We start from the raw sequence: 17,178 nt of genomic DNA, 5'->3' as shown, positions 1-17,178 counted from the left end.
AGAAAGAAATTTAATTTGGTTAAGTAAAAAATAATTGGAAATTAATATAATTATTTAATAAAAAATTATAAATATGTATATTTTAGTTTTAACGAATTTTGGCGATTGTAAATGACGGTAATTTGGCAAATTTGGCGGGAGAAGTTCAAAATGGCGATAGAAGAGGATATCGTAGTGGAGAAAAAGATAAATTTACCATGGTAAATTATTTTATTTTTGTATAAGAAAAATTATGATTTTGTTTATATTAGTTAATACAGTGTATTTTCGTTTTGAATTACGCCAATAATTATCAAAATCAAACTACATAAATGAATTTGTTAGTCTGAGGGAAGTGTTTTGTGTCGGTAATTAGTGAATGTTTATATTGTAAAACAATGTGATACTTGACGATTGTATGATTGTGTGTTAGCCTGTTTGGTTATTGTTTGCCAAGTCCTGTTCCTTTAAGGATATAATTCCATAATTAGGAGTTGTATCCTTAAAACAGGTAAAAACTACTATGGAGAGGGGTTATTGGGCCGCAATTTGAACAAATTGTAAACCTATTAATGCCCACTGTCATCTGTCTTTCCTTAATCTCGAGACCTTAGGTGCGGTAGGTCCCAATTAATAAGATGACCAACTTTTGTACAATGAAAAGGAGAACACAAATAAATTGAAGGAAAAAATATCATAAATGAATGAAACATTTTGTTCTTTGCAACAATAATACACTATAATAATCTCTACTACATGTGTATGTGCCATGTCATGTTTCGGTAAGGAGTAAACAACGTGGCACGCTCTCTCAAGGTCTTCTGTGTGAGCCATGCGTCTCATAATTGCATTTTGCCGCACTGTACCAAGCCTTGATGAATTGTCGTATCAAATATAAACACGTCACGTCACACACAATGGATCGGCTTGGCATCGATTGAATATGGAGATTTACAGATTAGTTTTCAAATATCGAAAAGGAGGATGAGTAGGAGGGCACGTTTCGAGGAAGGATTGTCCTCCCTAAAGGAGGATGATTGGTCACCTTACAATTAACTATAGGTGAACTTCCAATGAAAATTGGAAGATGTGTTATTTTGATTCAAAATATTTCCTCCGAACTACTCGTAACATTTCCATCCACAATTACTTCATTTACTTTCCAACTTACCATTCTTATGCTGTTTTAATATCTTTGAAATTGCACTCTGACTGATCTTTAATGTTTTTGTTTTTTGTAGCTGTTTACCAGTATCTCTTATTCTAATTACATGTTTTTTGATATCATTTGACATATCACATTTTAGCAACATTTTTTACAGTATATTAACTATGCAAAATACTCATTAACAACATTTCCTTTAAAATGCCACGTGATAAAAAAAATAGTAAGAATTTTAGATCTGAATTGTTTTCTACTCCTCCACAAAATTGATTGGTGCTGTCCTATATAAGTAAATGAGTGAATCTCAATTTAGTGTAGGGACTCCACACTGGTAACTGTTGTTTATATTCAAGCTTGGAAGTATAGTGTTTACTTTATATTTACCACAATATAGACTTTCTCTTATCACATCTTATATAAAGTGCATTTTGTAATTGACCATGACATCTTTGGATACAACAGATAATTGGCATTCTCCTATTAGTCTACTGTATTGAGCATCATCAGTATTGTAATACAGTATATATGGCTGAGAATTTGAATGTTATGTTATAATGAAATGTTATGGTTTATTTATAATTTAATTATTTTATCTTTATATAAATATATACATTCTTTTCCAGGGTAGAAAAGTATCGGCCAGCAAAATTAAATGAATTGATTTCTCATGAAGACATCATAAATACAAGTAAGATTTTTCATATATTTCTATTTATGAAGTACACAATTTCATAAGGTTTTCACACAAATTCAACTTTAAAATACAACCACTTACAGCACCAATATTGCCACAATATTTTTTTTTCAACAGAAGACATTGCATTTAGAATTAATTTTTTTGATAAAACATACTTAAAGAAAAATAGCATTTACAATGTTATGGCATTGAATGCTTCATATATATATAAAACTATATTGGTGATTCACTGACTGACATGAGATATTTTATTGGAAACAGACTTTTTAATAGAAAAACAAAAATGATGCAATTAAAAGGGAGGCATTAATACTTTACCATAGACACTGCCAAAAGAAGTATAATAATTTTAATGGGATATAAATAATAGAAAAAAAACACTCAAAAAGTAAATTTATTATCACTGTGCATAAAAAGTACAATGATTGAAGATTTGTAAATGATATAATGCTGAGTGAAAAAAAGTTTTGAATGTTTTTATATTGCAGAGAGCCAAACAATTTGCTGAAATGCATTTTGAAAAATGAAGTTACTTGAATTTCTGACTTATATGACAAGAAAAGATATTTAATGCATATTTTTTACTTTTTTTAATACGAAAACATACATGTTTTGTTACATTTACAACATAAAAATATGAGCATTATTAATAAGGGTCTGTTTCCAATAAAACAGAATTTAAGAGACTTTAAAAACATGGAGATTCTGTTATGATTTCTTTATTAAATAAAATTAAACTTTTTTGTTTATAAATTAAATTTTACAACTTTCAGTAAATAAGTTTATACAAGAAGATCGACTCCCTCATCTTTTGTTTTATGGTCCTCCGGGTACCGGTAAAACTTCTACTATATTAGCATGTGCAAAACAAATTTATAGCCAAAAAGAATTTGGATCCATGGTATTAGAGGTAATATTAAAAAATATCATTAAATTTGAAATTGGTTTTAGACATATAGTTAAAAATAAAGCTAAAAGAAAATATTACATTAAACCTAATCTTACAAACTTTATTTAGGAAAGACATTTATACATTTGAAAGCTTACTTTGTATAAATAGCTATATATAAGGTATATTTTTCAGTTAAATGCGTCAGATGACCGGGGTATCGGAGTTGTTAGACAGCAGATCCTTAATTTTGCAAGTACACGAACAATATTCAAGTATGAACTGAATTTAAATGTTTTGGAATGTTTATAAAAATAAAGTAAATGGTAGTAAAACTATAATAATTAATTTTTGTAGATCTGGTTTCAAGCTTGTTATATTAGATGAAGCTGATGCAATGACACAGGATGCTCAAAATGCTCTTAGAAGAGGTATATATTAAATTTTAATGTTCTGAAAACTCAAATTTCATTTATTTAATTTTTGGCTTTTCTTCAAATATTATTAACCTGTTGCTATTAGATATTTTCTTTCCTGTCATTTTCAATTTAGATTTGTTTTTGTGAATTGACTTTTACTTTCTTTTTCTGGACTTTTTACTTTATTAATTTTCAATGAAGCAGATAAATCAACCCTACAAGTAGTATATAGAATACTGTGCACATATGACCTGCCTTAAGTTTATATAGGAGAAACAAAAAAGAAAATTAAACATAAGAGTTAAGGAACATCTGACTGCAATCCATTTACAGTATACAGGTTCACCTTGGGTCCCAACATGTAAATGAATATCTTTGTAAACCCATCTTACATAATATTAAAATTCTGCATAAAGAAGGAAATCAATTCAAAGTTAGATTTAAAGAGCATATTGAAATTTGGAGATATGTAATAATATAAATTTTAACAAAGGAATGCAAATAGAATCATGTTGGTATGACATCATATATAGTAAGCACAGTAAACCAATGATAGTTCGTCACTTACATTGACAGTGAACATTCACTCAATAAGACTTATAACAATGTTAGTGTTTTATAATTGTTTTTTGTAACATGTAAAATACTCGTAAGCCTCATAGTTTAACTCTATCATAACCCAAATTGCATTGGTACCTTATTTTAAAAAGTATTGTATATATATTTTTCCTTATAGATTCTATATGGAAAAGAAATCACTAAATATAGTGATTACAGTTTGAGCAGTGGAAAAAATTGTACATCATTACTTTTAAGGAAACACCTTTTCATTTTTTTCTTTAGATTAATTTAACAGAATTGCCTGTGTTCAAAATTAATTGAGAAACCTTCTTCTATGTCTTTCAGTATTATTGACCTTTAATATATTAAGAAAAATATTCCTGTGTAAACTAATAATTTATTTTAATTTTATATAACTTTTTTTTTTGTTTTATCTGTAAAATTAAAATACATGTTACAAAAATTTTAGGTTTGTAATTAAGCATATGAGAAATTGATTTAAAAAACTGAGTCACTTTTTGAATTGTGGTCTATAATAATAATATTAGTAATAGTAATAATAACTTCTTACTCAGGGCATCACCTTCATGAAACCTAAAAACAATACCACAGACCCCACACAATACAGATCAATTACATGTCTTCCAACACTACAAATTACTGACATGCTATAATGCAAACAAAATATACAAACACTTTGAAGAAAACAACATTCTCCTGCTGTAGAAATCATAGGGGATGCACAGAACAGTTACTCATACATTCAGTCATTCTATGACAAGCACACAAACAACACAGAAACATAAACATGGCATATATAGACTGAATACAGAAAAGTATTTGACAGTGTTCCACACAATTGGCTGCTACGTATTCTACAAATGTACAAAATACATCCATCACTCACTGCATTATTCCAAAACACTATGCAGCTCTGGAGAACAACACTACATCTCGGGTTAGTAACACTTCCATACAAACAAAGAAAATATTCATTAGGCGAGGAATTTTTCAAGGAGATTCCTTGAGTCCTCTCTGGTTCTGCCTAGCGCTGAACCCATTATCCAACATGTTAAACAACACACAATATGGCTACAATATCAGACATGAAAAAACAACAGTTTATGTTGTCACATCTCATGGACAACATAAAACTTTATGCATTCACACAAAAACAACTTCAGCAGCTCCTACAAATCACACATTCATACACCAAGGACATACAAATGGAGTTTGGCTTAGACAAATGCAAAACACTTCACACAGAAAAAGGAATCCTGAAGAAAGAAGAGTTTGCACTTGGAAATGGAGATGTTATTGAATCCATGGAAGAGGGGAGTTCTACAAGTATTTAGGATTCCAACAGGCCAAACTAACAGAACATACACAAATAAAGCAAAGATTAATTAAAGAATACCAAAATAGGTTAAATGCTATCCTCAGAACACAGTTAAATGCAAAACGCACAGTTAAAGCAATAAACACATATGTCATCACAGTACTCACATACTCTTTTGGTGTTATACATTGCACTCACACAGATCGAAAGGAAAACAAGAACAACACTTACTAAGCATAAACAACATCATCCTAAATCTACCACAGAAAGATTAACCCTTCCATGTAAAGATGGCGGACGTGGCCTGATTGACATAGTTAACCTTCACTACAAACAAATACAGTCACTGCGAGAGTTTTTCTATAGGAAACAAGAAACATCACAATTACATAAAGCAGTAACTCTAGCAGACTCAAATAACACACCATTAAACTTACACTCACAACATATGGACATGACACAACATATAAAAAGCACAGACACCATCAAACAATCATGGGCTCAAAAGGCACTCCATGGCAGGCATTCTTATGACCTGGCCTGGGATTTTGTTGACAAAACTACATCAAACAGCTGGTTAGATTGGGGATGCCTCTTTGGGGAGACAGAAGGATTCATGATTGCCATACAGGATCAGGTCATAAATACTAAAAACTACAGAAAACACATACTCAAAGATACAACACTCACAAATGANATTTATCAATACATACACTACAATTATAATTTGCTGATAATACATAAAACCCTCAATTTACACAGTACTCAAATTGCATGATTTTAGTTTAAAATGGTCAGAAAATTGTAAGAATGATAGAGTTTCAGTTTTATACAATATTTTAAAATATTAATTAGTGTTTTATTTTAAAATGAACTACACTTAAATCTTGATTTAGTATTCTTGTTTGTACCACTGTCTTAGAAACTTTAATTTCTAGGATCTCCAAAAATATTCTACTTAAACTATGACAATTAAACCTGCATCAGTTCATCCTCAGTTTATCATTTTTCTGTATCTATTGATCAGAATTTGTAATCCTGAAGAATAATTCTAGACTGATAATTTTTAAAAAGAACAATAGCGCATTCACACAAATGTTAGTTCACAATTCCAAAAATTTTGTCTGCTGATATGTCATGATCAACTTTTCAACAGTATTCCCCTAAAATCATGTAAGACTGCCAATCTTCTAATATAATTTAATTTATTAATAGTATTGCTGACATCTGAGCAATGTATTTTTGTAAGGCTGTGAAGTGGCTATGTTATATGAAAAGAGATCATGGGAGCAAGCTGGAATGTGTAGAGCAGATGCCGGATACAACCAAGGCTAAAAGTTTGTAGAACTTTATTCTGCAGATTTATAAATAAGCTTTTACTGTTGTATACATTAATAAGAAGGATGCTGATGTACTTCACTCTGGATGGAAGTTCCTCCTTTAAGAAACATTTCAATTTGACTTAATTCTTCACTGTTTGGTATATTATATTAAGGAAAAAGTATTAGTGATGTAGATTTTTTTAGTAAGTAAATATATACAGGCAAATCTGACTGTTTTTCCTCCATTGTATGTAGAGTTCCTACATCTATCATTATCATATTTGTAGTTTTTGTCAGATCTTTTGATGAAAATCAAGATTTTATTGTTATTTTCATTCATGAAATTAATGTTTAGTTTATGATAACTATTGTAATCACTAACATTGTAGTCATGTTGCTGTTAATCCTCACCTTACATGTTTTCAAAGAGATGGAATTTTGTACAATATAACTTCATAACGTATGCATTAAATTTAGCTTGATATCAGGAAATTTGTAAAAAAATGAAATAAAAATAAAAACAAGCTTTGATAATAGATTTTATTGAGATAATTTATAATATCTTAAGTAAACAAATAGAAAAATCTATTCCTCTGTTTTACTTATAAATTTTAGTCTTAATTTGTATGGTTTCAATTTTACACTGAACTGTTGTACTATGTTAGATGTTATATGTGCAATTAATGAATACTTATTTGAATAGTTTATCTGTAAATTAATTTTAATTATGATGTAAATGTAATTAATTTTGACAGCAAATTTTATAATTTGTTATTAAGTTATTGGAAAATTATTTAATCTTTAATTAAAAAACAGATATAAACAAACTGAAAACTTTAAAAGGTCTTGCCTTACAAGATATTTTAAATCAAGTTCATTTATACATTCATAGAAGTAAGTTCTAAAAATTAAATCTTTCTAGAATGTTAAATATAAATGAAATATTTTTATAAAGTGTTAATAAATTTATTGAAGTAAATGAAAGTGCAAAAAGGTTTGTTATATGTTGAAATAATACTTCTGATTAATTTGTAAATATCATTTTTAAATTTAAATATTAAACCTTACAAATATTCTTGAAAAATCATCACTGAAAGTTCATGTCAGGGATATGCGACATAAATTTATTGCTTAAAAAGTATTTGATTTCATTATTTTAACATTGAATTTTATTAATTTTATATAAATACATTTTATGAAATTGTGCATTATCAAATATTTTTGCATTTTCTGTTGCATAAAAACAGTTAATATTTTAATGATTAGTTTTATTAACTTAATACTTTAAATTATTTGTATCATACATGGGTGTGCAAAACGTAAGCAAAACTTGCTGTAACTCCACAAATCACCTGGGAGACATGAAATTCAGAGACAGTATTTTGTACTTAAAGGATAAAGAAAGCATACTAGAACAAAAATGAGTAGAACATATACAGTATGAAATCAAAGCCTTCTGTTTATTGTAGTCTTGCACTGTGTGTGTTGACTGCATGTTTTTTGCATGCCCTCATGTCACCTGTGATGTCTTCTTCCTGAACATGAATTACCTTTCTACTGAATTGGTTCATTGTACTGATCGCAACAATGGCTGTCTGCTTAAAAATTACATTGTTGCTTAAGTTTTGCATGCTAGTGTATAAAGAATTTTAGATAACACATATGTAGAGCAATTGAGAATTTCTGTCTGAATGAATAATTTGAAATTAAATCTTTATCAGTGCAAGAATTATGCTTATATATTATATTGTATTATGTTATAAATGCTAGTGAATAATTTAATTTCTGAAAGTTTTATATTTTATGTTTATATTGATTTATTTTTAAATGTAAATTATAAATAATATATAAATTTATATTTTAAGTTTAAATATTAAAAAAAGATTTTTTTATTGTAGTTGAGTTCTCTCCTAATGTGAAAATATACTTGCTGGATAAGATGGCAGATATAGAGTAAGTATTTAAACATATTTATTTTATTTATTACAATATTGATGAAGTTTAATTAAATTTCTAATATATTCTTTACAAATTAATTTATACATAAATTATACAAAATTTTGCATAATTTGTGAAATTGGCACATCAATTGCTTACTTCGTGAATTGGGCAAATTTTCTATTTCATAAAAAATAGACAATTCAAATTTAGCCTATTTTGTGAAATTGTCATTTTATATTTTCTAATAAGACTTCTGTCTTATTCACTCATTGAGTTATGGACTAGAAAATGCTAAGCAAAGATATATTTTAGTATTGTCTTCTTGAAAATTATTTTATGGTGTATTATATTTTCTTAATGATATACTATACTTTATAATGAACATGTTACATTAAATGCTAGATTAGGGCGTAAGTATTTATAATAAAAAATATTAAGTATTCACAGCAAATCTTCAAAATTAGAAACTCCAAAACAATGAAAAATGAAAACAAAACAAAATGAGAGCTTTCCAAAACATGTAAGTTCATAAATTTACTACAATACTGTACTAATAATACATCACCTGATTGCCAGTTTTGTGAATTTGGCAGAAATATAGCTAAATTCCTGGCTGAAACCTCACTTGCCTATTTTAAAAATTACTCATATGCAGCATATCTAGATATAGCATAACACACACACACATACACATACATTAATAACAAACTTAAAATGTGCAAGATGTGTTAAAATGTTATTACATGTTGTGTATGTACATTATGTAATTTATACACATCATTAGCTTTTTAATTCAATCTTTTAGCATGCTCTGTTTTCAAATAAAAAATTTTTAAAGTTTTCCTCCTATCAGACAAATTTTTTGTCTGTTAAATTGAAGGTTTACTATATGTATGTATATAAATTGTTTGTGTTATGGATAAAGTACTGAGATTTAGCACTTTACCCATAATACAAATTATAAATTATAATTGAGGTTATTTCTATTGAGTTTTTAAGTTAATCAAACTCTTTTTATTAGTCAGTGATTAACTAAAAAAATTAAACTAGGAGACCAATACTGCATCCTTTAAAAATTTGACCCAATACTTCATTCCTTTAAAAACCTGGTTTTTAAAGGATGAAGTATTAGTGTTGGGTTGCATTCATTACAGCACTGGGTTGTGGCCCAGTGCTGAATTGTGACCCAACATAAAATCATAAACTTCCTTAAAATTGAGATTTTTATATACTTATTTTTTTAAATTTTTTAAAATTTGCATGGCATTGTAATACTTTTTATTAAAAAAATTGTTACAAGATAACATTAAAGAATCTTTAAAAATATACATTGGGTTTATTTCGAATAAAACACACCTTTAATAATCCAGCTAATAAAAATTAATAAAGTAAAAATGTTTTCAAAAACGTTTTTACTTTATTAATTTTTATTAGCTGGATTATTAAAGGTGTGTTTTATTCGTAGTATATTTTATCCAGTTAGTTCGTTATATAAATATGGGTTTATTTCTTAGTAAAACTGCTTAAAGCCACTTTGTTAAAAGACAGTTAAGTTAGTTGCTGCAGTGCTAGTGCAATGAGGTTCACAAGTGCTGAAGACAGAAGTTAAGATGACTTTCATCATAAATTATATGCATATTATGTACTATACCTGAAATGAAAAGATTTGGTTACTTTGTGTCAAAATGGACTACTTTTTGGGCTACAAAACTTTGACTTGGCTACATAAATTATTTCATTGTTTGTTTTGGCCTAAAATGGCAAATCTACTCATGTCACCTTTACTTGTAGTTTGATAGTTTATGTGCAGCTCGAGACAATTTTTTTCTTCAAATTTGGCCCAAGGAAGCCAAAAAATTGGACATTCCTGCTTTTAAACTATTCTATAGTTTGTAACTAGGACTAGTGTCTCAGATAAGTCCTCTCAGCTGAACTTAGACTTGGTTGCTTTGTTATTTTTACTTATTTGTTTTGTTTTTTGAGTTTTTAATTCGGGTTCAGTTTTGTTTTATTGCAGGAAATTTTCTGATATGAGAATGATAATTAATTTGTTCTTGTATTAATTAAACTGCTGTAATAATTTTTATGGTTGTATTATTGATGACCAAGTGATCATGTCATTAGAGTATTCCTTTCTCTCTGTTAAATGGTTTTTACAGTTGGATCCTCAGAATTTTTCTGATGACCTAGAAATTTTTGGCCTCTTCCTCCCTCATTTAACTTACTTCTGCCACCTTACAGGTTTGATCAACTTGCAATGATTATTCAAATTGTTTCTTATACTGTTAATGCTTAAGATAAAAAGAGTTAATATACCACCATTTGTAACTCTTTTGTAATCCTATAAGTCCAATAGGTTGATTAACGTATGAAATAAGTTTTATTTTATGGTTTTATATTTAATTATAAAATGCAGTGTTAAACTGAAATCAACATTTTTATTGTCATTCTCCTTTTGCTGTGTTAATTCTGAAATTAATGAGTAATGAATACTTTTCAAAAAAGTATTTGTTACTTTATATATTTGCAAATAACAGATGCAAAAGTAATATATAGTTACTAGAATGTACTGAACTAGAATGTTAGTTATAATGTAATGAAGAGGGACTATTATTGTGTCCAAAAAGCATTTTGAGTATTCTTTATTATGTACATGTTAAAAGAGCATAGTTTATTGTAAAATTTTATTAAGGTGTTAATAATCATTAAAGAATTTGTGAATTACAGTGAATGAGATTAATTCACACCAGTGAATTAATCTCATTCACTGATGTGATAAACCCATATGTATATATGTGTATTTTTTTAGACTAAGTATTAAGTTGTATAGTTACTATTTGCACATCACTACTGCACAGTAAAATGTTATCTTACTGCTGTGTAAATACAACCATGGATTGTTTCTGAATAGGAAAAGTAAGCATACATCTATGATGACAAAATTTTGAAGTCAGCAATTTTTGGCATAGAGAATAACATTAAGTTACAGAATATTTCATATATCTTTTTAATGGTCTTTGTATGGGAGATGTAATCAGGAGTGACAAAATCTTTCATGCTTATGGATGGCAGAATTTTAAATATTCCCTGGATATGAGTTCAAATGTGATACAGACCTCTATAATTTATTATAGGTAGCTTGGATTGAGGTGTCACCCCTTCCTTCACTCATGTTAGCAGCTCCATTGTTGTCAAACTTTTCTGTAATGGATATCCATTACAGAATCACCAGCACATTTAGGTTATATGGCATCTTAATTATTAAGATGTCATATAACCTAAATATGCTAGTGCCTTGTATTAACAATTCAATTTGTCTTCATTATGTAAATCAACAAAAAACTAAAATTGGCCAAAACATTGCAGAAATTATTTGTTTTGATGAAGTTCTCTTATATTGAATATTGATACATTTAACCTAATAAGACAAGAAAATGTCGTCAGTAATTGGTGATATCATAAATTATTTGGTTTTATTTATTTACTTTTTTTTATAAGTATATTGAGAATCTATATAAATTTTATATATAATTATAGTGTATTTTTTAATAGTGGTAAAAATAACAAAATGTAGTACTTGTACTTTCTCCTATTAAAATTATGATGTTATTAATACATGTGCTTCATATAATTGATTTAGTGTACAAGCAGTTAGAATGAAAAAATTTGACAAATTGATTAATAATCAGAATGATGTAAAATGAAACAGCTCTTAATTTGTGGCTTGCCGTTAGTATCAAACATATACATGATGAATCATTTTAGAAACTATAAAAACATAGGAATTCATTCATTGATTTATTTATCATATTTCTTTTGATGTACTCAGTATGTCTAAACAGTTTTACAACAGTATTTATTCATTTGCTGTATTCAGTATTTGCTGTACTCTTATCATTATGAAGATGCTTATTTAAATGTATTATTTAAGATTTATTCAGAATTTTTATTTAATGCAAATATTTAAAATATTTTATAGTTTTTTGTTTTATTTTATTATTTGATAAATTTATTTTTACATTTTTTCTGTTGTGAGCATTTACAAGAGATCTTAAAGTTATCACATCGCGATGTCGATGGTTGAGACAAAGTATTGGCATGTTGACAAACTTTGTCGTCAGCCATCTGGGATCTTGATTTCTGGTCTGGGTCATGTTGTCAGAAATTTTTGTGAGCTTGATTTGGCTATGTTAACCCATTCTTTAATATCAGTAAACTCTTTGTGGACCTGGTCGAACTTGTGATCAATATGAAAATGTCTTTTTTGTACTTACAGAAAAGCAATTTTGTAAAGTTTTTTTACTATTTCATAAAAGTTGTAAGTGCATTACTTTTTTTGTATTGTAAACTAAGTCTTTTGACATTTTGATATGAAAATTTTGTATTTAAAGCCATAAATAATATATTTTTAGCTTTATATTTCATAAATTTAGAAAGTTTTATCATTTTTTATTTAAATATTTTACATATTTGAATAGAAAACTTATAATCCACTTATATAAATAGTTTCACTTACAAATAAATAAATAAATAAATAAATAAATTTTTAAGCTATAAGCATGTAAAATAGAGCTTAAAAATCATCTTATTATTTCATATTTATTCTAAAAATTATGATGGTTTTGTGATGAATGGTTTCAGATTCTAATACACAAATTATAGCTAGTAAATGTGTAAAATAATTTGTCATTTAGTAAAGAAAACTGTTAGTTTTGTAATCTTACTAATGTCAAAACAAGTAATAATCTTTGTTCTAAATATGATGGTGACAACAAATGTGGTATCAAATTAATTAGTCTTAAAATGAAAATTATATTGAGAATTGTTTTGGACTGTCAGTCATATAACATGAGAACTGTTAGTAAGTTGTTGTTAATTATTAGGACATCTTTTTCTTACTCCTATCTGTAATTAAAATCAATTAATTTTTACTCTTGGAAAATAACATACAGGTGGTGTTTTTCAGGTTAAATTTCATTCTAATCAGCTAGATTATGCACAATAAGATGCTAATCACCATAGATGTTTTGGGGGTTTAAACCTGCTCTAGACCTCCTTAATTTATCCTTTCTTTCCATTCTTCACCTATACTTATTGAGACCCTTACAGGTTTAGTAATTACTTGAATTACAGACAGGAAACCTGTTATAAGTGTAATTGTGGAGGTTCATACAAATGTGTCTCATATTAATCAATAAATTAAATCTCATTCTCACATCAAATGTTGTAAAGAACAAATTTTTGAAAATATTTGCTTTATAATGTTTGATTTGGGATGAGGGTTAATCTTGGAAATGCTTACTCTGTTGTTTTATAATTTTCAAGATGACATTTTGCATTTCTTTGTTAACCATAAGTTAATGTTGATTCCCAAACAAAATGAATTGTCTTTTTGAAATCAACAAATTTCCAAAATTGTGCCAGATTAATTTTACTGTATTCTTAATTGGCAGATAAAAGTCTAGTTGGCTTAGTTCATCAAAATATTGATATGCCTTGAAGAAATATAAAAATGTTTAAACTCCAAAATATGAATTTATGTTAAATCATACTAAACTGCTACATAAATTATAAAGAATCATCACGAAAACCTTTCGGCAGCAAGAAAACTAAGTTTAATCAATGAAAACATTTGCATTAATCAAACTTATTTTTCTTGCCGTTGAAAGATTTTCATGGTGATTATGAATTTGAAAGTTCTAGAACTTTCAAATTCGTAAAATCAATAAAAAGCATTCTTTATATTTACTGTAAATGGGATCATCATTATTCTGTTAAGATGAGTGTATGGTTTCATGGTTTGTATATTACTTGCTTTTGATGAAAATCTTTTGGCACTATAAAAAAAAAGTAAACATTTTGGATAACTTCCATATGATCCAATTTGCAATGTGTGACCGATTTATTTTTTCTTTGTTAAATTGCAGCTGAAAGACTGGAAGCTTTCATAAGATACAAAATTAATTGAAGTATTTAAAAAACAAACAATTCAATTAAAAAAATTTTTTAAAAAGTTTATTAATAGGTTTCTGCAAATGAGAGAAGTATATCGGTTATGATGGAAAGTTTAAAAATAATTTTGAAAAAATTCACATAAAACTTTATAGAACATTCTTTATATCTTTGATATCTTTTTATGTTGCAATATAAAAATTATTAATTTATGTAAACTTTTTAGAAATCAAAAATAATTAACTAAAACACCAAAAAATGCTAAAGATTATGAAACAAATTTAATGTTCACAATAGCACCTGCTGTTCCTAGTTGCAAGTATATTTTTGTAATAAGATGATATAAAAATTAAATTGTAAAAGGTTTAAGGAGTCAATACAGTGGAACCTCAGAATACGACCTTAATCCGTTCCTGATGTTTTGACTTATACCGAATTGGACGTATACCGAACCAACCTTTCCCATAACAAGTAATGTAAAAATGATTAATCCGTTCTTGTGTAAAAAAAATGGCTGGCTTTAAACACCTCGCTAGTTCCTGCTTGATTTTTCGTGAGATCAGGGTGTATCTTTTTAGCTTTCTCACAAATAATTGCTTCCGATACGCTGTCTCCAGCACTGTTTTTCAGTTATCCAAAGCAAAAACAATTTCTCGACATGATCTAATGTCTTCGATCTCTGTTTAGAAATTGATTTAACCCCTTTCGCAATGTTAGCAGATTTAATAATGTCTTTATTTTTCGCGATTGTCCATATCGTTCTCGGAATACGGTAAACAACACTTAAAATCTCAAACACGCATGCTACCTTCGTATTTCTCAATAAACTCTTTCATCAGTTCCATTGTAATTCTAGTAATTTTTTTAGTTTTCTGTCGCTTTTAATTTGCCTTTTTGTGATTCGTGATTAATAAAAATAATAAAATTTTACTTACAAATTAAAATCAGAAGAAATTTAACAAAGTTATAAACCGTTGCACCGCGAACGTCTAGTCTGGTCTAGTACACCGATAGTGCTACTTGTTCATTGATGGCGCGTATAATTGAATTATGTCGTATACCGAATAAAAGTCGTATACCGAGCAAAATTTGTTTCGTCCAAACAGGACGTATTCTAAAGCAGACGTATATCGAGGTACCACTGTATTTTGCTTAGATTGAACATTTTTTGAGACTAAATCTATCTATCTCATTTTCATATCATTTAACCACAAATAAGTGTAAAAGAGAGAACAAAATTGAACATCAAAAATATATCATGAACTAATTTTGTATCCACTTAGCTTAATCAGCATTTTTTTAAGATGACATGTTAAAGTTTAAAAGTTTGAATGTTTAATTTATCAATAATTAAGTTGCAAGATTAAAAAGAGAAATTAATGACAGAAGATATTCTGCACATTTCATTAACCATTAAAATCCTCTATCATATTAGAAGAATGAAGTGATTCATAACTGCTGAATATGAATGTATTCATGAAAATATGATTAATATTTCACCATTTGTATTTCATCAAAATTTTGTTCGTATATCTTAACTGACTTTAAAGATCAGAAAAAATACGGGTCGATGTGCGTAAGTACTACTATTAAAAATTTTTTAATATATTTCTCTATAACGCTCTCCAGATACATCAAATTGCTAAGTGTGTTTCACTTTAGTTACTTTGTTTCCTGAGTTTCATGAAGATATCTGATGTCTGTTCCGAGAAATGATTTCATCTTTACAAATTAAACCACATTTTTGAATTATTTTCCAGAAATATTACAAGTACTTAATATCAGCTTGATGTTATTTCTATTACTTATCTCACAAGTGCATTGACATTAAAAATTTTTAATAGTTTCGTCATACATTGAATCACAGTGATGACAGTTGTAATTTTAATATAAATTGTGATTTGTGAAATGGTCTATTTTACGTAGATACCTAATTTATATGATGTTTTCTATGCAATATTTAGATTTTCAGTATTAATATGATGTAATTTTTTGAAAATATTTTTTAAATATTAAGATAACAAAAAACAAATCGTTGGTTGCATCGTAAAAATGCTTTACTGAGAATCAAAACAAATTTATGAAACATCAAAAGAGTATAAATTAGGTATCTAAATAAAATAGATCATTTCACAAACCACAATTTATTATATTAAAATTATAACTGTCATCACTGTGATTCAATGTATGATGAAACATTAAGCTTTAACATTAGGAATTCTTAATAGAATTCTTATAATGTTAAAACTGTCTTACAAGTTAATAAATATGTACATGATGTTAAATATTTTTTCTTTGTATCTTAATTAATATTAAAATGCCATTGTACGCTAACATTTCCGTAACTTTTGCTTGGTGCCGATTATAACAAGCTTCTTCAGAATGATAAGGGAACAACATAAAATGAAAGTGATTATCAGTGTATAGCAGGAAAATAGGTGAAAAGTACAGTATATCATGCACAGAACACTGCAACATATTCTTGGGTATGTTATTGATTGAATGACAAACTTTTTTGTCTTAAGAGTTTTGATATTTTTCAATGAACTTTGTATATCACACACTGTCCACAAAATATTGAAACTCTTAAGGCAAAAAAAATTTGTCATGCACAACATACCAACAATATTTAGCACCACTTTATGCATGACATACTTCAAAGATGCAAAGATTGTTTACGTAAACAGCATGAATGAGAGTCACTTGTGTGGTGTCGTCTTCGAATCATAAATGACAAGCTGTTGTTTGAAATTTTGTACTTGATTTAAATTTTTTTAATAAATATTTATTTATAATTGCCTGTTTTCCCATCAGATCCTGTATAAGACAATTGTAATAAATTGCAGTTGTCTGCTGATCAAAAATTATACAAGAGCAATGTTTATTTTTTAGATTTGTAACTCCACTACAATGC

The 17,178-nt window shown here is 27.7% G+C and overlaps 1 protein-coding gene across 1 annotated transcript; it reads left to right on the top strand.

Annotated features, from left to right (window-relative positions):
* The first annotated feature begins 66 nt into the window (after nucleotides 1-66).
* Nucleotides 67-8,762, top strand: LOC111629522 (replication factor C subunit 5-like). The gene is made up of 7 exons (XM_023373441.1): nucleotides 67-200; nucleotides 1,768-1,832; nucleotides 2,615-2,751; nucleotides 2,926-3,005; nucleotides 3,088-3,161; nucleotides 7,188-7,265; nucleotides 8,270-8,762. Exons 1-7 carry the CDS (start codon nucleotides 112-114, stop codon nucleotides 8,326-8,328), a joined length of 582 nt encoding a protein of 193 aa, XP_023229209.1. The 5' UTR covers nucleotides 67-111; the 3' UTR covers nucleotides 8,329-8,762.
* Nucleotides 8,763-17,178: the final 8,416 nt, after the last annotated feature.

The sequence above is a fragment of the Centruroides sculpturatus genome, unplaced genomic scaffold (assembly GCF_000671375.1).
Source record: "Centruroides sculpturatus isolate CEXI.00-Female unplaced genomic scaffold, Cexi_2.0 scaffold364, whole genome shotgun sequence".
NCBI classification, from domain to species: Eukaryota; Metazoa; Arthropoda; class Arachnida; order Scorpiones; family Buthidae; genus Centruroides; species Centruroides sculpturatus.
This window is presented reverse-complemented; position numbering and strand designations above follow the sequence as displayed.

Bases quoted from the DNA above. Each gene is read 5' to 3' on its own strand.
- LOC111629522 (XM_023373441.1), top strand. From the start codon at position 112: ATGACGGTAATTTGGCAAATTTGGCGGGAGAAGTTCAAAATGGCGATA. The intron at 3,006-3,087 runs GTATGAACTGAA...TAATTTTTGTAG, and splicing joins AGTACACGAACAATATTCAA to ATCTGGTTTCAAGCTTGTTA. The intron at 3,162-7,187 runs GTATATATTAAA...ATTAAAAAACAG, and splicing joins TCAAAATGCTCTTAGAAGAG to ATATAAACAAACTGAAAACT.